This window comes from Rosa chinensis, chromosome 7 (assembly GCF_002994745.2).
Source record: "Rosa chinensis cultivar Old Blush chromosome 7, RchiOBHm-V2, whole genome shotgun sequence".
NCBI classification, from domain to species: domain Eukaryota; kingdom Viridiplantae; phylum Streptophyta; class Magnoliopsida; order Rosales; family Rosaceae; genus Rosa; species Rosa chinensis.
Window position 1 is genome coordinate 30,345,053 of NC_037094.1, and position 23,160 is coordinate 30,368,212.

General features: G+C 37.1%; 2 protein-coding genes across 2 annotated transcripts; both read right to left on the reverse strand.

Annotated features, from left to right (window-relative positions):
• Window positions 1–602: 602 nt before the first annotated feature.
• LOC112175748 lies at window positions 603–8,443 on the reverse strand. The gene is made up of 7 exons (XM_024313480.2): window positions 8,058–8,443; window positions 7,884–7,979; window positions 4,530–4,829; window positions 4,389–4,440; window positions 2,274–2,332; window positions 1,504–1,549; window positions 603–939 (listed from the first exon to the last, which is right to left on the reverse strand). Exons 3-7 carry the CDS (start codon window positions 4,647–4,649, stop codon window positions 809–811), a joined length of 408 nt encoding a protein of 135 aa, XP_024169248.1. The 5' UTR covers window positions 4,650–4,829; window positions 7,884–7,979; window positions 8,058–8,443; the 3' UTR covers window positions 603–808.
• Window positions 8,332–12,865, reverse strand: LOC112177760. The gene is made up of 4 exons (XM_024316019.1): window positions 11,407–12,865; window positions 10,430–10,997; window positions 8,835–9,313; window positions 8,332–8,351 (listed from the first exon to the last, which is right to left on the reverse strand). The coding sequence occupies exons 1-4, from the start codon at window positions 12,863–12,865 to the stop codon at window positions 8,332–8,334; spliced, it is 2,526 nt and encodes an 841-aa protein (XP_024171787.1).
• Window positions 12,866–23,160: the final 10,295 nt, after the last annotated feature.

A 23,160-nucleotide genomic window follows, 5' to 3' on the forward strand; every position in this document is an offset into this window, starting at 1 on the left:
CAAACTAAACGTTAAAACTTATTCATGCCTTCCGACACGCGTCTGTCTCTAGTAAGTTTGTATCTATGCTTTATAACGCGTTTGTTATATAATATAGATGAAATAATTGGGAGGAAATAAAAATGTATCATTCAATTTTATTAGTGTTTTTATATAAATATAAAATTTATATCATAAATATATGACTAATGAGTGTGCATATGGACTATCAAATTAAATAATATTATTTACAACATTATCCACCAATAATTGATGATGGCGGACACGTTTATTGTTGTCTCCACTGATTCAATTAATCTACAAACGCAAATGACATATATAATGATGAGTAACCCACCAAGAGTAATGTGAAAAAGTAAATTTGGAGCCTATAAAGCCCGCAAAGCCATGATGAGCGAAAATAACTAAATAATAGTTCAGTTAGTAAGACCCTCCAAATGTGAACCCCAACATCTAGGTTCGAATTCCACCAAAACTGATTGGAGTTAAATTTTAATTGATTATTAGTGGCCAGACGGGAGAAAGCGTTCTAACATAACACACACAAACCACCCCCCAAGCACAGATTAACTGAGCCAGATCATTACCAACACAACAAGAAGTTACTGAAAACATAAAGTTTTATTAATAGCACGAATAAGTTGGCTCAAATCATTATATAAGAACTTTTACATCCAAAGCAAGCAACTCTCTATGACCAAACTCATGCTTCTGGAAGCTCAGGAAACATGACTGATGTGGACAATTGCGCAGGTCAAAGCTTAATGCTTCCCTCATGTGCGCACACAAGCACACAATTGACTCTGGATCACAGAGTAGAGGAATTTCTGGACTTGTGCATCTTCTCATCTTGAGAAGTCGCAGGAGGCAACGAGGAGGATGAGACAGCTGCATGATAAGATGACGAAGCAAGTTGGGCCACAGCTGGAATTGCACCACCTGTATATTTTCGACATGGAATTAATGCCATATAGTCCATGAAAAAACATGATAAATGGAAAGATATAACCTTCTCCCATTCGACATATATGCAATCAAATCAAATAGCTGAAAAACAACATGTCAATTACACCAGTAATATGCAGTACCGCCACTACATTGCAGATATTCTACGAGAAATATCACATGGAAATTAGTGACTTTACCTGGAGTAACTAGTGTCATATAATGTCAACCATTAAACATAAGACCTCCAGATTATTTAGCGTGCTTTTGTGTTGGCATTTTCTATTGAGCAAAACACAGGTCTGATTTAATGGGAAATTTACATGTTATTTCTGATTGGAGCTACTACTGACATTTCAGAGTGGTAAGTGTCAAGGTAAGCAGACTGAAGTGAATTTTAACCCTTTACCTCGATGATACCATAACAAGTCAAAATTGAAGTTCATTTTGATCACATAACAATAACTTCTACAACAAATTTCACATCCATAACTTTAGGTGAAAACTAATCAAAGTGCACCAATTATTATCACAAGAAATATAGAATGACAAACTAACCTGCCAAACCAGCACAAGCTGAAGAGAATACAATGACGGGAGGAGCCTTCAGTTGCAAAAGGAAGATTGATGTCATTCACCATATTAAGTATATGGTAAAAATTCAGTGCATAACACAAAAAATAAAAATGAAAAGCAGAAACAACATAAGCCCTCTACAGCTTCAGGGCTTGTACAGAGACAACATATCCATGCATGCAGAATCCAACATTGAATTCATCCTCTAACTGCTAAAATAAAGGCTAGGGAAAGTATAATCTATTTTCAATCCTTTTCAGCAATAAAGGCTAGGGAAAGACTAAGTTGTCACTCTTCTTTTTGGCGAATTTTGTTCTGTGTATAAATTTACTACCCTAATTTAAGGTAGACAAGAAACCTATAAAAGCCTTAGTGCCTTACTAGTTGAACATTTAATTACTCTTTCAATTCAAAATTGTAGTGTCTCCCACTACAGTTGATGTCCAATTGCATAGTACGGGTTTGTACCAGATATAACAACCTATAAACTTCAGTACCTTCAAGTTACATTATTATTTTTTTGTTCAATACTTGACTAACATCAATCCTCAATGTATAGTTCTAAGCTTAAACCATACATGTCATGTGTTTCTCCTTGACATTCAAATTTACAAATTTACATGTTCAATAGATATAAGATTAACTGGAAAACATAATCTAAAGTTACAATTTCCCATTTTGATATTTTTTTTATAGAACATTTTCATTTGCAAAGGACATTCCTACAATAGTAAAAGTATTGCAAAACTTACACCAATGAAAAAATGTAACCACATAGGTCCTTTTACCCGTCTCTGAACAATAGGCATCACTGCACCAAAAAACAAAACAATAAAGATTAAATGAGTTATTAGTATTTCTCATAAATCTCACTACCAACACCTGAGAACAAAGATCGCACTATCTAGCTCATGAAAGATCATATGCCAAAGGTTAGCGTGCGTGCATGCATACAGGGAGACATATAGGTATGATGTATCTTAGGACGAGTGCAATAGATGGAAATGTAGAAAGGTTATAAGAGACACAGATGCAATTAACTTTTCAGCTAGCTGGGTGCAAAAACATTGTATGCAACTGCCCTTCTTCAGTTTTACTTTACACCTAATGAATATAAGAGAGTTCCTGTTGGCAAACCCTAAAACTGAGCTGGTGCAGAGTGGAGAATTCCGTGGGCGGGGTAAGTTTAACCCTATTTGTATTCCCAAGCTTTTGTCTGGTTCACTTTCTCTAATGATGATTGACCGATACTTAAACAGAAAATGTCTAGAAATAGTTTCTATAAAATAAGAGTAATGGGAAGATTGTATTTCACCTCCTTATGAAAAGTTGTCCTCAAAATTCTAGACTCCAGTTCTATGTCATAAACCCTTTTCCTAATACGTGAATCCTAACACCCCTTAATTTTCATTGTCCCAGACAAGCAGTGGCTAAAACCTGGTCGCTAGAATTCATTCCCCCTTCGATTGAATATCAATTTCTAAGATTAAAAGACTTGAAATACACGCTTGACTGACATGGTTTCTAATCTATGTAGTATCACGTTTCACCCTTCCCGAATATAGCAACCTTAACAAAATTTCTTTATGTTGTTGAATTTATGAGAACCCTTCTAACCGACAGTAAAGGTTGTGCACCACCTATGGATTCATCAAATATCCCAATCTGTAGAAAGCCCAGATATCCTAGGCAATGGCGAGCAGCAATGATAAGTTGAAACTGGCAGTTTTACTAGCCATTTACCTTCCTAATACTGAAGCCTAATTACTACACCACCCCCACTCCTCCCCCAGCTAATACAACTCCAAATGTTAGACATCATAACATCATCTATCCTTAAAAGTCTCATATCGCCCACCATTGCGTCTTAGAAGTTCAATACCATCACTATCAGACAGTAGTCCAAATGTACATTATTGGCCAATACCAATAGTGCACTTGTCATGGTTGATTTGACAAGCTCACACTTGGGGTGGCTTTTACAACTTGTGGTTGAAGCCATACTTAGGAGTACTCCCTGAGTAGTCAGATTTTAATGATGTTCTAACTTATGCTTAAGTCATTCTACAAAATCCACAAAGTTTCATACGTTTTTCAAACAAGCAACCTGCCAAAATAACATTCTTCATTGCTCCACTGTCATACCAATCATGGGACCTTAACTCCTTCCACAGTCAAACAAATATAAAAACAAGCATCATATTAACATACCACACATAGGGCCTCGGTTCCCTTACCTAATTAATAACATATTCACTGTTTTCTTTTTGGCAGGGAATGATCTTAGTTGGATCAATCTTTATCCAATTTGGAATTTTTTCTGTTGACTGAGGGTAAAACATATGAAGATAAATGTTCATTAGTGGGTATGTGATGGCCTATAACAGCCATTGGGCAGTAAACTAGGATAAGCTACTTTTCAGTGACCCGACTTATTATCTTTCTTTGTTAAGATTCCAAGATGCGTGGCACGAAGCAACAAATTTGAAGAGGAATATTGCACCTAATTAGATGGAAGATTGTTTTCAAGTTTAATAGGTAGGTAGCCTGGGAATTGTTAACTAAGCTTACACAGTTGACTAAGCTTACACAATGAGACAACAAGGCAAACCTAATAGCATTAGTGTGCCAATGCTCTGTCCAATTAGTTGGAGTTGACATGAACTCTTTTCCAACAAAACCTATTGATACTGAAAATTAAAGAAAGGTAAGAAAAGAAATTTATATCCCACAGCTTCTACCATTGCAAAAAGCTTATAAAAATTTCATGGTGTGAACGAAAATTAAATGACATTTTAAAATAAGAAAACATAACCATGCACAAGCTACATAGAGAAAGCAAGAGAAGCAAATATAAAATAGATTACCATAATTGAATCCATAAAAAGCACTTACTGTACCACCAACAGCAGAGCCAATCTGCACCAAGATAATCAGTAGTCCACATTTCAGTATAACAAAACAACTTCTGAAGACATGTAAGCGGTTGGTAAAAGAAGAAAAAATACCATAGAGAAGCTATCCCTGATAAGAGGTGGAACTGTCCATGCACTAGTTTCCATCTCCTTAGAAAGAGGACCAGCACAATGATGACATCTAATGGTATTTTTAGGAGTGGAACCAGCCATCCCCTATCACTCTGGGTTAAGTCTTCAGAAGAGACCTTGAGTATACTGATGTATGGTATAACAGGCAGTTTGGGATTGTAGTCTGACATACTAATCTCTACAGGTGCCCATAGTAGGCCGGAGAACCGTAAAAAGGTTTCAGTGGCGAGCTTTAAGGCACCAGATCTCAGCAACTAAAGCCTGTGAGAAGAGTGATCTGTCAATTTATAGTCATGAGCCTCTCTCTGTACATGCTCTATGTCCACTTCATTAACAATGAATATTTATCCTTATATTATTACATACGTATACATGCGTGCGTGTGTGTGTGTGTGTCTATTGAATGGGAATTCAAACTAAACCTGTGACCTATTGTAAGGATGAGAAAAAAAGAAGTTATATATATATATATATATAACCCAGTAAGGTTCGTCCGAGACTGCTTCATAGGAAGCACATTTGCATTGTACACTTCCTATCACTAACACTTCTACACAGAATCAAATTATGTTTAGCTGTCTCCACAGTAGTTTTTTTTTGGGTTTATAAACTGATTGTTTGCCAAAAGGAGGTGCTTTCATTTTTATAAATCTTCTTATTTATTCTTATGTATTAGAGTACACATGAAACAAAACTGAACAATACTATAAAGCAATAGGACTTCCTTCTTTCATTTGAGAAATCCGCCGGACCACACTCTTAAACTCTGATTGAACAAGTAGGTAGGTAGCTAGGGGGCTGGGCAAAAATGAGGCTCCTAGTGAAACTTGTCTTGTTCCCGAATGAACCAGAAATAAATGAAGGAGGCTGCCCTAAGCACCATGCCTATTTTGACTCTTGTTCCCCTTCTCGCCTTGTCCCATCCAACTAGCCACCACATTTCATCCTCATCTCATTCTGACATTTGGAGATCCACACAGCCTTTTTCAGTAGTTTTAACCCTACACTAAGAGTGTCTGTCCCTATGACCTGAAATCAAACTTTACAATGACACTTGTTGCCTTTTAGTCAAGTGAAGCCATCTTCGTAAGAGTGGAGGTCCTAATTCAGTGAAGAAACTGGTGCAGAGGATGTGTGTGTGCTAATCATCTTCAAGGATCACAAAAAAGGGGATATGATCTGGGTTCTCATAATAAAGAACACAAAGGCTAAACAATATGGCTGATATGTGGACAAATACCATGGACAACGACACTTGTTAAAAACATAATATCTAATTGATCTGTGTAAAGACAGAACCAGTGAATTATTACATACAAACTGTTTAGCTAACCAAGCTGAGTTTTGATGGGAAGCTAATAGAAACACAAGGACGACCCACAGTATTATTCATTCTTCTTTGGTCTTACTAAGGTAAAGGTAAATTTATTTTTAATAAAATACAAATTGGGTACTCAGAAGAACCAAAAGTTGCTATATGTGATGATAAGTATTCTTCACACTAACTTTTCGCGATGTATTTCAGGCTATAGCCATATGAAAGACAACAGAAATAAGTCAGACCTGAATCACTGGACCATAAGATTGACTTAGACGCGGCTTTAGTTTTATCTGAGCACATTTATTGAAATAATCACAAACTTATTACCCAAATTGTCTGTGAAAACCAAATCCCGACCAAGTTTATCTGATACAAGGGTACAGATAATAACTATAAACCCTAAATCAAACTTTATAAAACAGAGAAACGAGGAAATTTTAACATTCCTTAGTTGAAAGCTCAGAACAAGCCAACTGGAAGAAGTCAAAATGATTGAAGCAAATGCTATGCATACAAAATTATAGATACCCAAACCGTTAGAATCAGAATCAAATTGGGAAATTTACGAGAGAGAATATAAGCCAGTGATGGAACTAGATTCTTGGCAGGCAAGAGAAATAATACTGAACAAATTTGATGGAGATTAAAGGATTGAAGCAACAACTTACAGTGGTTCCTTGATGATGAAATAATACTGAACAAATTTCTTGAAATTTTGATTTTGATATTTTTAATTTTTGCAAGAGAGAGAGGTTTGTTTTGATGGCAAAGGGCGGCGTGGATTCGTTCGTTGTGAGTTGTGAGTTGTGACTACTGACTAGGCAAAAAGCCCGTGCGGTGCTGTGGGTATACTATTGATATCGTTGAATTTACATCAAAACTACGTGAAACTACGTTATAGATATACTACATATAGTGAAACTACATTATACAATGTTAAAAAAAGAGAGAACTGAAAAGTACATGATAGCAAAAAGAAAAGAAAAAAAAGAACTCGGAACATATAGGATGTTTGTTAAGAAACTTTTGATATTGAAGAGTGTTAAGTGTGAGATAGTTATATTCGAACAGTTCATTGCAGCTCTGCAATAAGAACAGCCAAGTAATTCGCATCACCATCTCTCTCACTAAGCTAGTTAATCAACTCCTTAGTTAATTCATGGCAGCCATATACTTTGACAGAACCTAAAGTTTTTTGCTCAAGTATGTAATGAGATAAAGCTGTTTGTTTCTCCCTACAGAACATAATTAGGAATATCCTTTATATTGTAAAAGTATACAATACTTGGAATTGAACTCATAATCCCAAGTTTTCTTGCAAATTTATGGTTACAAATGGTACTCCATAGCAGTATCTAAATGACCCAGGAGCTCTTATGCTGGCTTCCAAAAGATAACCAAAGTGAAGGCCAATATGAATGGTCCATATTTGTCAAATTGCAGTAACAGTTATTTACGTAATAGTGCAAAAATTTAATCAAATCAGAGAGTCCAAGTACATTGATCAAAACTTGCCATTCATACACATAAAGATTGATTTTTTTGAAAAGAAAAATCATCTCATTTCCAGTTTAAGCTATAGGCCACTTTAGTTTAGAAAACTTTATATTCTTAGTAACAAAGACAAAATAAACTGCTTCTCCTCTACTCATTTATAAAGTCAGTCTAGGAAAAATTGAAGCTAGTATATGCAATTTCAAGGTACAGGGCTTTTAACTATTTTAATGACCAATATTGGTTTTAACTCACTGTAGCAGTAGCATATTGGTAAGGTTTGTTCCCAAATTTTATTGTAATAGATTAATAGAAACGTGTACTCTTATTTTGGTTGATTGTTTCTTTGTTTTTAGAACAAAGGAGTTTAAATTTGTATAACCCGCGTTTCTCATCAGCTAATTACTCTCACATTATACAAATTTCGTGAATAAAAAATAAATAAAATCTGCAGAAGAATAGTAGCAGCTCAAATTTGAAGAAAATGATGGGAGAAAAACCTTTTGAGGATGTAAGCTTGAAGCAGCGCCTGTCGGAGAATAACACAGTCGTGGAATGAGTAGGTCACATGAAATGAAACTCCACCTCTGCACTACCTAGTTTGATACATGGAAGATTCGATTCAATTTTGAAGAACCCAACAATCAATTGCCCAAAAAAAAGACATAGTTTACCTTAGAATCGGGAGCTGGAAGATGCCTAGGAGTCCAATTTAGCAGCCTTTCTTCCTCTCTCTCTCTCTCTCTCTCTCTCTCTCTCTCTCTCTCTCTCTCTTTCTCTATCGATCAACAAACTGAAAGAACGATGTTGTCGATCTTTAATTCACTCTCTCTCTCTCTCTGATTTACAACTAAATCTCACTCTCTCACTCTCTATCTATTAACCTGGTTGACCTAAATCTCTATCTCGCACCCGTGCTGTCATTGCGTCAAGCAAACATACGTAAAACTAAGCAGCACGACAGACACCTGTAAGAGAGGAACAACCGGGCAGCAAAGAGAAGGGCAGAAACGTCCGTCCACTAACTCATCTGGTTTGCGTTCTAGTATAGATAGAATTACAATAGACTAGCCTTCCTACACGCGCTTATTATATTGTCCCGAAACTATCGTTTTTTTTTTTTGAGATGAATGATGTCAATCTTTATTGGAAATTAGAGAAATTACATGGAACAAAGGTCAGCTGCAACTGCAGCTAATAGAAACTGAGGAGGAAATGAATAAAAACAAACTTGAGAAAAAGAAGAAGCTTGAGAGGCTAGCAAGTGTGCCACTTTGTTGGCATGAAAATGTTCACCTAGTCAGTTATTGACCAAGAAAATAATACTCAACCACCATTGGATATAAATCCAATGGCAGAGAGAATTATTATTACATTGAGGTGTTTTGTTTTCTACCCTTGGATGTAAATCTAAAGGTTATTGAGCATAAATTCTTTAGTCAGCAACTGACCAGGTGATCGAACACCACTGTTGTTGGCATCTCTTCTAGCATGCACAATAGTCACATTTGGCTGTGACTCCAGTAACATCAACAGGTCATCATACACCCTTCCTAGTGTAGATGTGTTAGGCATAGCAGCAATAGTCAGTTGGCGCTGGACCTTGGTAGAGTCAGTCTCCACTACCACCGGTTGCATGTCATGTTCCATTATATAATCTAGAGCAGCTTGAAAAGCTGAAAGTTCTGCATGTTCTGGAGATAACAATTGACTGAGAGGACCTCCCCCACCAACAATAAATTGTCCATCTGAATCCCGTATCACAAATCCAAATCCACCTTGTCTTGTAGACTCATAGAATGAACCATCAATATTAACTTTGAGAGTTCCAATTGAAGGAGGCTTCCATTTCTCAACCCTCAGACATCTAATTGCTTCACTCCTTAACTTTGAATTATGAAAGCGGTAATCATGTAGTCGAGACATTGACCTGATCAATACATCACAAGCAGGCGTGCGTTTAGCTTCCCAAACTCGACAGTTTCTTTCTTTCCAGATACCCCATAGAAGATACATCAAGTCGCCCAACTCTTTGATGGACAGTTCCTTAGCACAAAAACGTAACCAATCCAAAACACTGAGGTGATCAGTTTGTGGATCATAGCAGGTACGCTTAAGATAAGGATTGGCATATAAAACCTACTTTGTATAAGAGCAATTCCTACAGAGATGAAACGTTGTTTCCATCTCCACCTCACATAAAACACAAGTTTGTGACTCCACATTCACATGTTTCGAAGCTAACCGCTCCAAAGAAAGGAGAATATTGTTGCACACACGCCATACATGAACCTTTGCAGAGTTAGGTATCAAAACTTTCCAAAGTGTCTTCCAGAAATCCATACCCACAGAGAGAGAAAATGGACTATAAGAAGAAGAGTGAGCAAAAGAAAAGCGATATGCTGTTTTCACCGAAAATTTGCCATCCTTTTCTAAATTCCATACACATCGATCATCCAGCATTCTAGAACTCAAAGGGATATAAAGAATAGCTCCTGCCTCAAGCAAAGAAAAGGAAGATCTAATAATCATCTCATTCCATGAACCACTAGTAGAAATCAATTCACTAACCTTGAGATCCTCATTAATAATTGTAGAAGGTTTTTCCGGTTTGAGAAGAGGCAAACTAGGGACCCAAGCATCAGAAAAGACACGCACCGACTCGCCAGTTCCAATTTGCCAGTACGACGCTTGTTTAATTAGGTCCCTTGTAGAAAAGATACTCCTCTATGAATAGGAGGGAGAGGAATGTGGTTTTGCAGACCAAAAGGAGCTAGAAGGATAATACTTAGCTTCATAGATTTTTGCAATAAGGGAATGAGGGTTATTGATAATCCTCCAAGCCTGCTTTGCTAACATTGCCGAATTAAATTCCGACAAACTCCGAAACCCTAATCCTCCTTCCTCCTTAGGGTTGCATAAAGCATTCCAAGTCTTCCAATGTACTTTCCTTTTGTCTAGGGTACTTCCCCACCAAAACCGAGCACACATTTGCTCTAAATCCTCACAAAATTTTTTTGTAAGCTGGAAGACACTCATAGCATACGTTGGTAAAGCTTGAGCCACCACCCTGATTAAAATATCTTTTCCAGCGCCACTCAAAAGCTTTCCTTGCCAATTCGTCAACTTTTTTGCTAAGTTGTCTTTGATGTACTGAAATGTAGCAGTTTTCTTACGGCCAACATAAGTCGGAAGCCCTAGGTATTTCTCATGAGAATCAACTATCTCCACCCCCAAAAGGCTAGCTACCTCATCTTGCATACACTCGGAAACATTTTTACTAAAAACAACAGAACTTTTGTTAAAGTTAACAACCTGTCCTGAAGCTCTTCCATAAGTTTCGAACACCTCCAGAATCTGAAAACAATCCTCCAAAGAAGCTTGTCCATACAACATGCTATCATCAGCAAAAAGTAAGTGATTGACTGAAGGAGCCTCATTACAAACCTCAATCCCCGGAAGTAGTCCTGCAGCCTGTTTTTGTTGTAGAAGAGCCGAAAAGCCTTCTGCTCCAAGCAAAAATAAATACGGTGAAAGTGGATCACCTTGTCGCAGACCTCTGCTAGGAGTCACCAAGCCTCTAGGCCTTCCTCGTACCAGAAAAGAATATTGCACTGAAGTAACACAATGCATTACCATATCAATCCAATGACGTACAAAACCAAACCGCTCCATAACTTTCCAAAGAAAAAACCAATCCATGCGATCTTAAGCCTTACTAAAGTCAAGTTTCAGCGCCATACATCCTTCCCCACCATCTCTCGTATTATGAACATAGTGCGCCATCTCATTAGCAACCAAGATGTTGTCAGTAATTAACCTGCCCGGCACAAAAGCACTTTGGAAAGGAGAGATCAAAGCAAGTAAAAGAACCTTCAACCTGTTAATTAGCAATTACCTTCGAACAAATTTTGTAAATCACATTACACAAAGCAATTGGTCTCAAGTCAGCCATATGCTCCGGATTGCTCACCTTAGGTATCAAACATATGTGAGTAAAATTGATCTACCTTAATAACTGACCTGAATGTAAAAAGTTACACACTGCTTCCGTCACATCCTCACCAATGGTCTCCCAATAATGTTGAAAAAATAATGGCGGCATGCCATCCGGTCCAGGTGATTTGGTAGGGTACATCTGAAAAAGTGCCCGTTTGACCTCCTCACTAGTATACGGTGCACATAATTGAACATTCATCTCCTGTGTAACACTAGGTTGAATTGCTTCAATGGTCATAGTTATTGCTTCCATATCAACATCCGAGGCAGTGAAGATCGTAGTAAAATAAGAAGTGACTACTCGCTCCATACCATCATTATCCTCCACCCAATTTCCGTCTTCATCATACAAACCTTGAATGGTGTTATGTCGCTTTCTGTTTGCTACCTTTCGGTGAAAGAAGCCAGTGTTTCTATCTCCCTCTTTTAACCATGTAATCTTTGATCTCTGCCTCCAAAAGGCTTCCTCCTGGGATAGAAAAGCATGCAGACGATCCATCAAATCTTTCTTCTCTTCTTGAACAGCAACTGTGATTGTACAATCCATTAACTCTTCAAGTCTAGTTCGTATTCCCATCATCTGCTGTTGACGCATTTTGAAAGTTCTTTTCTGCCATTTATCAAGTTCCATTCTAGTATAAGCAATTTTCTTTGTTACTTGGAACATGGGGTTACCAGTGACATCAATCTGCCAGGCTTGTTCCACAAGAGGATTACATTCAGCATGTTGGAGCCAGAAAGCCTCGAACTTGAATCTATGATGTTTAGGACGAGTTGGGAGTGGGATCGTACTAGCACGCAATAAGATGGGGATATGGTCCGAATCACTTGGAGGTAAGTGTACGACCTTAGCATACCCAAACAGATCACACCAAGAAGGCGTGCAAACTGCCCTGTCAAGGCGAAGTTGAGTCTCTGAATTCCACCAAGTTGACTGACAACCCTGAAAACCTAGGTCAAGAAGATCACAGTAGCCTAAGGCATCTCGGAACCCTCGCATTTGTCTTTCAGCCCTAACAGGGCCATCAATCTTCTCTCCATTATTTAAGATCTCATTGAAGTCACCGATAACTACCCAAGGAAGAGAATCAAGGTCACAAAGATCCTGCAATAGTTTCCATGAGCGGTCACGTTCTGATGTTCTGGCATACCCATAAAAGCATGTCAGCCTCCATCTCGGATCACCAGGACCTCCAAAAATTACCATATCGATATGATGCTCGGAGACAGTCCCCATCTGCACTCTGACTTCATCGTTCCAGAATACACCCAAGCCACCTGCTTGACCATCACTCAGAACCTCCTTTGCATACGAAAACCCCAACGCATGCTTCAGTGCTGTGAAATCTCCCAGATTACTGATCTTTGTCTCACAAAGAAAGATGATTTGGGGCCTGTTTTGAGAGATCAAATCCTTCAAAGCCCTAACAGTTGAATCGTTGCAGATACCCCTGCAATTCCAACTAAGAATATCCAAATCCATGGAAGGAAGAAACTTGCTATCAAGGAACCCTAGATAGTCACCCTAGACGCGGCTAGGTTAGAGAGAAAAAGTTTTTCTCTATATTTGGGAACAGGGAAATTGTTCTGAAACTATCGTATATTGAGTATTAATTCCTTACATTATTGGCTCTTGTTATAATTTTTCATAAACAAAGTAAAATTGTTAACATGATTCGTTCTTCTTTGTTAATCAACATTCTTTAGTGTCAGTAAAAATATCCACATCACAATCACTTTATAAAGAATTATACTTAAGCAAAAAAAAAAAAATTCATGCACCAATAGTTTCAAAACTTGCAGTATTCAGAGGAAGAAAACACATACAAACATCAATAAATCTTCTTTTTACAATGACCAAAGGGCAAAGGCTAAATGTAGCTGCTTTCCTTCTTACATTCTCATATGCAAATGCAATCTCATCTAAATTGTCTAAACTTCGACACCAAGTAACACAAAATACACGGAAAACAAAGATAAGTACTTCTCTAACCAGTTCTTTTTCGATAAGCTTCTTCTTCTCCTTAGTTTTGCTCTATGATTTGGCACGCATAATGCCACCACCACCCCACCTATTCTTCATCTCAATTCCATCAACACTTCTCATATTCCACGTAAATTTTTATGTTGTTTCTCTCTTTGTAGACTCCTTTCTTGTTGAGCAGCAAGTCTTTCTCTTTTTACCATCTGGTATATCTTTTTTCTTACTAAATAACTCTAGCTAGTCGTAGATGGTAATTATATCCACAAACTGAAGAATCCTTTGGACCCATGTGCTTGACGTGCCTGCTTGAATATAATTGTTAGAATGTGTTTTTAAAACATGGTACATTACTTTCAAAGGATGTAGTGTTTGACAATATTTCCAATGACAGAATTTGAACAAATACTAATGTCAATGAAGTACAAAACCCCAAATTTTCCAATGAGAACTAAATGAGAATTTTTATTACAGAAATCGATGGGTGAAAAGGAGGCTATTTTGAGATACACTCAACGGAAAGGTCCTTAGTAGAGTGAAATGAGAAAAAAAAAAAAAAAAAAAAAAAAAAAAGAAGAAGAAGAAGAAGAAGAATCAAATTTCATGCTAAAAGATGGTATCCATATGTATCTAGTTTTGTACCAAAGAAAAAACCATAGGTCGAGTAATGTCGAAATCAAATGACAAGGAAGTTAATTGAATATCAAAGGAAAAAAAATATGATAAGCATGTTAAACACAAATGAGGTTTTTGATTCTTCCCTTGCAATTTTAAATGCAACAGAACTTGACACTAGCTGAGATTTCATTAATTCATAATTCTTCTATCACCTCATAAAACAAAATCCACATCCAAGTAATCTGCAAGTAGAGCAAATGAATACAATACCAATTCAAGCAAATGTCATAATCTGTATGATATTCTTCCCTTGCAATTTTAAATGCAGCAGAACTTGACACTTGCTGAGATTTCATTAATTCGTAACTCTTCTATCACCACATAAAACAAAATCCACATCCAAGTAACCTGCGAGCAGAGCAAATGAATACAGTACCAATTCAAGCAAATGTCATAATCTGTATGATTTCGTGTAATAAATGCATGTCATTGATATCATAAAAATCTTTAAAACAAGAGGTAAATGAAGGAAGTAATGCATACAAACAAAGTAAAAAGCTTGAAATTCTTTCCAAAATTGCTCAGACTTAGGGGAAAAAAAATGCACAATCGATTAAGGACTGGCAACCAAATTTAACACTGAACTAACTAAAAAGCAGAACTGACCTTGGATCCAAACTAAAAGAAAATGTGTGTGTGTGTGTGTGTTGGGGGGGGGGGGGTAACTATTTGGTTCTCCAATGACTCATATATCGAAGTCACTATTGTCTGCAAACAGAACAGGTGCTTATAGAGGCACCCTTAAAATGCTAGGGACATGATAGTTATAGTTATTGTAGTTCATCAAGCGAACTCTATGAATGCTCTGCCACAACAGAATAATGTACCAAAGAATCAAGAAGAAAAAGATAACACAAAGAATGAATTGGGGCTTTACTGGGCTTAACATGAAAGTGGAAAACAATCAAAGCAGTGACTAATAAATAAGCATAAAAGGTTTAGATTTTGCGTCATTCTATGTTTCCTTAACAGTCTAACAAAAATTAAGCACAGGGCCAGAGAAAGCATTCACCTTTATGACTCTTCTCTCAATTCTCTTCTCTCCTGGGGAACTGAAACTCCATCAGGACTTGGAGTAACACTACTTCATTTTCACTGAGAAAATTTAGTAAGATTCCTTTAAGCACACTGTACAAAGAAGAAGGAAGAGAGGATTGATTAACCAAAATCAATTTAGTATGAATTCCGTCTCTAATTTTCTAACTTGTCATCAGAGAACAAGAGATCGACTACTATCTACTGTAAAACCATATACATGCTCACAATCATATGCATACAAGCTTGACAATAATCACATAAGAATCAAGACTTACCTTTACCAATTACTGGCATGGATTCCATCTCTGCAACTGTACAAAAACGATCACTAGAATATAGCCTTCTGTTGCTTACCAACCTTGCTTCTCAATGGACAGAACTAATGCAAAACTCGTGGTGGCAATAGGGACCAATTCATCTTATTTATATAGGTGACTTAACATCAAGAAGCTTCCCATTAAAGCATTCCTTATCGGATTAGGTTTCCTAGTTAGATTCCTAATGTAACACATCATTATAGTCTTTCTTGCAGACTAAGAATAGGATTACTTACCTTAATGAATTGATACACTCTTTCATTAAGTTACAATATTTATTTATAGTTTGTGTCCATGTTGAACTAGTTTTGACATTAAACTAATTATCAATTTACTATATATTAATGTGTGACAAGTCCATGTTGATTCTAACAATCTCCCCCTTGGACTGACACATATTAAGCTTGATAATTTGCAACAGAAAATGTCAGAAACTACTCAACTTACTGTAGTGCACGCCAGACAACAAAATCAAACCAAAAATCCATTTCAACATGGTCAGATCACAGTTACTTATGCAGAGCAAGAAACAGTATACATTTTAACAAAAGTGCAGAGTTTCAATACCACAAACACAAGCTCCTGTAATCCACATATGTCCAACCAGAAGTGATACGATATATGCTAATGTGTATCAACAAGAAGGCATATAACAGGTCCTACTTTATGTTTCTTAAACCAGAAACTCAAGCAAATTTACTGAACACTGATGGCTTAAAAATTATTACTTGAACCTTAACATCATGCTATATATGATTTAAGCCATCTGATAGCAAGTATAAAAAAACGACAACTTTCAGAACATTTAACAAAAAACTGCAGCAATAACCAAAATCTGAAAATACCTCAAGAAATTTTATTGATAATAATAAACTGTCTTTACAACCAAGTTGTGATAGATAAACTAGAAATTCACAACTCAAGGAAATACAAGAACTCAAAAACCTTAGAAATTTAAATTGCTTCAACTGGACTAACTCTCTACTGAACCTAAGCATCTAAATTAGCTAAAATTCCAATGCTTGTTGTATGCTTCTAGAATGCAGCCACTGACAATGCCTTGGTGAAAGGATCTGCTAGCTATAAATTCGTGTCAATGCTCAAAACAACTATTTCACCATGTTTTACCCTTTCTCTAACACTGTAATACTTTAAATCAATATGCTTAGAATTATTTGATCTTTTACTGTTTTTACTAAAGAAAACAGCAGCCTCATTGTCACAATAAATCATAAGTGTGCCAGCCACAATGTGACTCAATACTTTGGTCTGCATGAGAAAATTCCTAATCCAAAGTCCTTCACATACAGTTTCATATACTGCAATAAATTCAGCTTGCATAGCAGAAGTTGAAACAAGAGTTTGCTTCATGGTTTTCCAAGCAATAGCACCTCTTGCAAGCATGAACACATATCCACAAGTTGACTTTTTGGAGTTTGGATAATTCCCTGCAAAATCATAGTCTGAAAATCCAATGAGTTTCAGATCCTCCACTTGCCTATACACTAGCATGTAATTCTTGGTTCTCTGCAGGTGACTCAACACTTTCTTCTCAGCTACCCAATTTTCATGGCCTGGATTAGACTGTAATCTTGACAAAATCCCTACTGCAAAAGACAAGTCTGGCCTAGTGCAGACTTGTGCATACATGAGACTTCCTACAAGTTTGGCATAAGGCTTCGACTCCATATTTTCCTTTTCAACATCACTTTTGGGACTTTGCTTCTTGGTTAACTTATCTCCTTTGGACATGGGAACTTCTCCAGTTGCACACTTCTCCATACCAAATCTCTTTAAAATTTTGGTAACATTATTATGTTGAGACAAACCAAGTAGTCTATGTGCCCTATCTCTTTTAATCTCAATACCTAGTACATAAGATGCTTCTCCTAAGTCTTTCATGTCATAATTCTTTGACAGAAAACTCTTGGTATCTTTAAGAAGTTTAATGTTACTGCTAGCCAAAAGTATATCATCCACATAGAGTACCAGAAAAATAAAATTGTTCCCAACTGTCTTCAAGTAAACACACTCATCAACAAGATTTTCTGTAAATCCAAAAGTAGAAATCACATAATCAAATTTCTTGTACCACTGTCTAGAAGCTTGTTTTAGACCATAAATTGATTTTCTAAACTTACACACTAAATTTTCACTTCCAGCTTGTACAAATCATTCTGGCTGCCTCATATAAATCACTTCATCTAGTTCACCATTCAAGAAGGCTGTTTTAACATCCATCTGGTGCAGCTCCATATCAAAATGAGCCACTAAAGCCATGATTATCCTAAAAGAGTCTTTTGTAGAAACTGGAGAAAAAGTCTCAGTAAAGTCAATGCCCTCCTTCTGTGTAAAACCTTTGGCAACTAGCCTTGCCTTATGTCTCTCTACATTGCCATTTGCATCTCTTTTGGTTTTGAAAACCCATTTACAACCTATAGGCTTCTGGTTGGGGTCAGGTTCAACTAATTCCCAAACTGCATTTTGGCTCATGGAATCAATTTCTGCTTCCATAACTAGCTGCCATTGATGAGATTCACTACTTTCAATGGCCTGATTAAATGTAGTTGGATCATTGTCCTCTGCACAGTTCATTTCAATTTCTGCTTCTTGCAGATAAACAATGTAGTCACTCTCTTCCCCCCCATAAGTTGGTTATCTTGCTCTCTGTGATCTTCTAGGCTGAGGATGTTTAGGATTAAGTTGAGCTACAGGTACTTGATCAGTTACTTGGTCAGTTACTTGACCAGTTACAGGTACTTGATCAGTTACTTGGTCAGTTACTTGACCAGATACAGCTACTTGATCAGTTACTCGACCAGTGACTTGATCAGTTACATCTTGTTCTAAAGGAAATGCTACACTTATATTCTCATCTGACACAATTTCCTCAAAATCTGAGGTTAAATCCTCAAGGTTTGTATGTGAATTTTTTCACTTAGAAACTTTACTTGATGTGTTTCAAAAATTCTAGGTGAATGATGAGCAGAATATAATTTATAGCTTTTAGATTTATCTGGATAACCTATAAAATAGCAACTAACAGTTTTGGGGTCAAGTTTATTCAAGCTTGGATTATAAATCCTAGCTTCTGCATGGCATCCCCAAACATGGCAGTGATGAAGACTAGGTTTCCTGCCACACCAAAGCTCAAAAGTAGTCTTTTCTATAGCTTTCCTAGGTGTCCTGTTGCAAATATAATTTGCAGTTTTTAAAGCCTCACCCCACATAAATTTAGGCAAACCAGTTGTACACATCATACATCTAACCATGTTCAAAAGAGTCTTATTCTTTCTCTCTGCAACACCATTCTGTTGTGGGTTATAGGGTGTTGTATATTGAGCTTTAATTCCATTGTCTTGCAAAAATAAGGCAAATGGACCCTTTTGTTAGCCGGATTCAGTGTACTTGCCATAGAACTCACCACCTCTATCTGATCTTACTGTTTTGATTTTCTTTTCTAGTTGATTTTCTACCTCAGACTTAAAGATTTGAAAAGCTTTCAATGTTTGTGCTTTTTCTGAAAGTAGATAAATATAACTGTATCTAGAAAAATCATCAATGAATGTGATGAGATACACATTTCCACAGATAGTTTGATGCCTAAATGGACCACATATATCAGTGTGTATGAGTTCGATTAAGTTTTGGCTTCTATATGCAGTCTTCTTTCTAGTATTGGTTATTTTTCCCTTAAAGCATTCCACACAGTCTGTTAGATCAGAAAAATCTAGTTCATTTAGGATTTTGTTTTTCACCAAAATTTTCAGTCTCTCTTTTGAAACATGGCCGAGCCTTCTATGCCATAAAAATGCAGACTTTTCATTTAGTTTGGTTCTTTTAACACCTGTTAAAGTGCTAGTACTGTTTGTGTTATTTTCAACAAGTAAAATTTCTTGTTGAGCCATTGAACAATTTAACTGTAAATAATCATTCATAATAACACCAGAACCAATTTAAACAGAATTTTTAGAAATAAGAATTCCATTACTATCCCTAACAAGTCTACAACCAGATTTTACTAAAAGAGAAACTAAAACCAAATTCCTTCTCATGGAAGGTACATAAAAAAACATTGTCCAAAACTAACAATTTTCCTAATCCTAAATCGAGCTTTAAGGTTCCAATAGCCTTGACTGCCACTCTCATGCCGTTGCCTACACACAGGTTCACTTCATCACTTTTTGGAATTCTCCTCCTTATGAATCCCTGCAAAGAATTAGTAATGTGAATAGGTGAGCCTGAATCTATCCACCAAGACTGTGGTTCAACATTTATAAGATTAATTTCTAAGGAAAAAACAGTATTAGAAAAAATCTTACCCTTTTTGGCTAACCAATTCTTATAGCCAGTGCAGTCCTTTTTCATGTGTCCTACTCTTTTGCAAAAGTAGCACTTGAACCTAAATGGCCTGTTTTCCTTGGCCACTGTAGCTGTTGAACTCTTAGTTATGGCTTTGATAGGCTTCAACTTGTTCTGGGGCTTTTTCCTTTTAGGCTTTTCTATGAGGTTTATGGCTGTAGCAGGTTCTTTTTCTTCCTTGATCCTAGCTTCCTCATCCACACAGATGAATATAAGTTCATCTAGAGTCCAATTTCCCTTTTGAGAGTTGTAACTGGTCCTAAGATGACTAAAACTGTTAGGCAAGGAATGTAGTGCATAATGCACTACCTGCTCATCCCTAACCCCCATCAAGAGCTCCCTGAGTCTGCCATTTATATTGATCATCTTCATAATATGCTCTCTAACTCCCCCTGAACCCATGTACTTCAAATCATGAAACTCCTTGGTTAGCCTAGCTGCTTCTGCCTTTTCACTTTCTTTAAACTTAGCACCTATGAGTTCCAAAAAAATTGATGCTAGCTCAGGCTCCTCTATACTTCCCCTGACAGTTTTACACATGGAGGTACGAATGAGGTTCTTAGCCTTTCTATTGGATCTATGCCACTTCTTGTAAAGATCAGTTTCTTTCTTGATGCTCTTTTCATTCAACTCTGCAGGCTTATCCTCAGTAAAGCAATAGTCTATGTTTTCATGCATTCCCATATAGTTCTCTACAGAATCTACCCAAGCTCTATAGTTGGTTCCAGTTAGCATTAAGACACTGTTCAAGTTCATGTAAGAGTTATCTAAGGAGCAAAACAAAATTCATGTGAGTTCTCAATTTGTAAAGAAAATAACTTTAAGTTTTCTGTGTTTTATTAAGCTTTAACAACCAAAAACAAGAACAGTTCAAAGAGAGTTCATACAGAAAACTTAATCAATCCATACTTGCATTCATGTCAGTCCATAACAAAAACAATGTTAAGCAACACTTTTGAGTAGAAGCATAACATCCTGGAGTTGTAATGTCCCGAACCTAAATTCACCTGTTTACTAGTCATTTGGATGGTAAAAGACAACTACTTTCACTTTTTACGTTGTTTCGATACTTTTAGTGACCCTAAAAGTTGACTTTTTGTTTGGGTTTTTGTTTGGGTCAAAATTGAGAAAATCTTCTTCATGGAAGTTGTAGATGACGTTAAACCGAGCGCGTGCATATGTGGTACGTAAAAATCGGAGTTCGTATACGAAAGTTATAAGCGAAATACAAAAGTTACTGTTTATGGTAATTAGTATATATATAGGAATTTACTGTGGGTAGATCAGATTTCTACCCAGCCATTCCTCTCTCCTCTTCCCCGATCTCTCTTTCCCTCACGTCGGCTTCTTCTCTTCTTTTTCCGATTTCTTCACCGTCCAGCGTCCAATTGATGCAGCACCGACTGGGCTAGGACCGCCTCCTCCTCCTCTACACGGCTGTGGCCATGGTTCACGGCGATTTGGCCGGAAAACCATCAATTTTGGCCAAAAACCGTTACTGTAGCAGTTTGGTCTCTGGCTAAATTCTCCTTTTTTCGGCCACTTCCGGTGGTGAAACCAGGTCCATTAGGAGCGCCTCGAGTCACTGATCATCTTCCCTCAAGGCTTCTAGCTGAAATTCTCACTAGGGAGGAAGAATTGACGGCGGGAAGCTTTGGGTCACTATTCACGAAATCGGGTTCAAGCTTTTCCTTAATTGTTGAGGTACTTTCGGTCACTTTCTGAAATTGTTGTAGTTGAGAAAGTTGTTTGGATGGTTGAGATGAAGCTGCTGCCAAAATTTGGTGGCCATCGGAGGTGGTGGCCGCCGGCGCATGGGCTGCCACTGTGGGTGGCGCGTGGAGGCGTGTAGGGCACTGTTTTAATTTCAGTTTTTAGTCCATTAAATCATATAATTGTTGTGGAGCTTGTATGTGAAGTTTGGTGAATTATGGAGGAGTTTGGAATTATTTGTGAATTTCCGAAGTTTGAAGTTTTGTGATTGAATTGTTGGAAATTCGGTCGTCGGATTTCCCTCGTTTTCGTTGTGGAATATGTTAATTGAGGAATTGGTGTTGTGGGAGAGATTTGGGTTGAATTTGAGAAGTAATGGAGATAGGGATTTTCAGGTTTCGTTTAGGTTCGTAATTATTTTATTGGATTGCCGTTTACGGAAATATAATTGTGTACAGGGCAATGTCGCGAGCTACGGTTAAATGAAGGAACTAGTTTGCATGGTCGCCCAATAGTACTGTGAGTGGACTTTTGTTTTAAATAATGATGCATGCGTTTATTTTCTTGAATTAATGCTTTATTTAATTAACATATTATTTTCCGAGCATATGAATTGATTTTAGAATTTGATTTCGATTTATCTCGTGGATTTGCTTCCAATAATGATTTTCATGAAGTAATTATGATTTTTATTGGTTGTGAATTTCGGATATTAATTTGTTGTGCTCGGATTCGAATTTATAATTTATGTTGAATTTCGACTAATTATTTTTCCGAGTTGATTTCCGGAATTAAGTATATTTCTGTTCGTTGATTTGAGATTTTTGGAAAGATTTTCGAAATGGGATTTCGATGAAGTGATTTCCTATTTATTTATCGACTTTCGGTTTTGGCATTGGGAATGCCTTGTTGATAATCTAATTATTCTTTTAGCGTGTGGGACACGCTGTTGATTTATGTGACTTTCTACGAGAATTTCCGGGTACGGTTGGGAATCGTACCTGTGTTTTCTTTATTCGCGGGACTTATGGGGAAGCCTTACTATTTTTCGATTTTCGTATGATTTTAACCCACCATACCTAGGTCGTCATATTTATTGCTAGCTAGCCTATTAGTACTCCTCCCTGCTTACTATGTGTTCGTGGGTGAGTAAGAGCAGAGCATGAGATGCTCCAGAGTGTGGGACACTCCGACCCGAGCCTGGGAGGCTCCCTTCTTTAGGCTCCCTTCTTTCGTATGGTGAAACTTCTTCCCCATATTTTATCGTTGCTTGACTAGCGGGGCTAGTCCAATTTTCACTGTAGCCAGCGGGGCTGGTCTTATTTTCTTGAGAAATGAGATTTCGGTTTTACGATATAGTTTTCGAATGTGGTGACTAGCGAGACTAGTCGATTTATCGTTTTGGAATTCTTGGATTTAAAGCTAAATATATTTTTCTAATTGTTGCATGCATCGATTATTAAAGAGAATAAATGTGGGAAAGTATGAAATCCTTTTTCCTTTAAATTGTTTATTTTTGTCCGCTCACGCTAACGTTTTTCGTCTACTTTCCGCTGGGCCTTTCGGTTTCTAATGCCCAGTTTGCAGGCGAATTAGTGGAGGTCGGGCGTACATGACATTTGAGGCATAGTTGTCACTACTTCCGCAGTGTAGGATCGCTTGATCCTTTACTCTTCTTTTATATCCCTG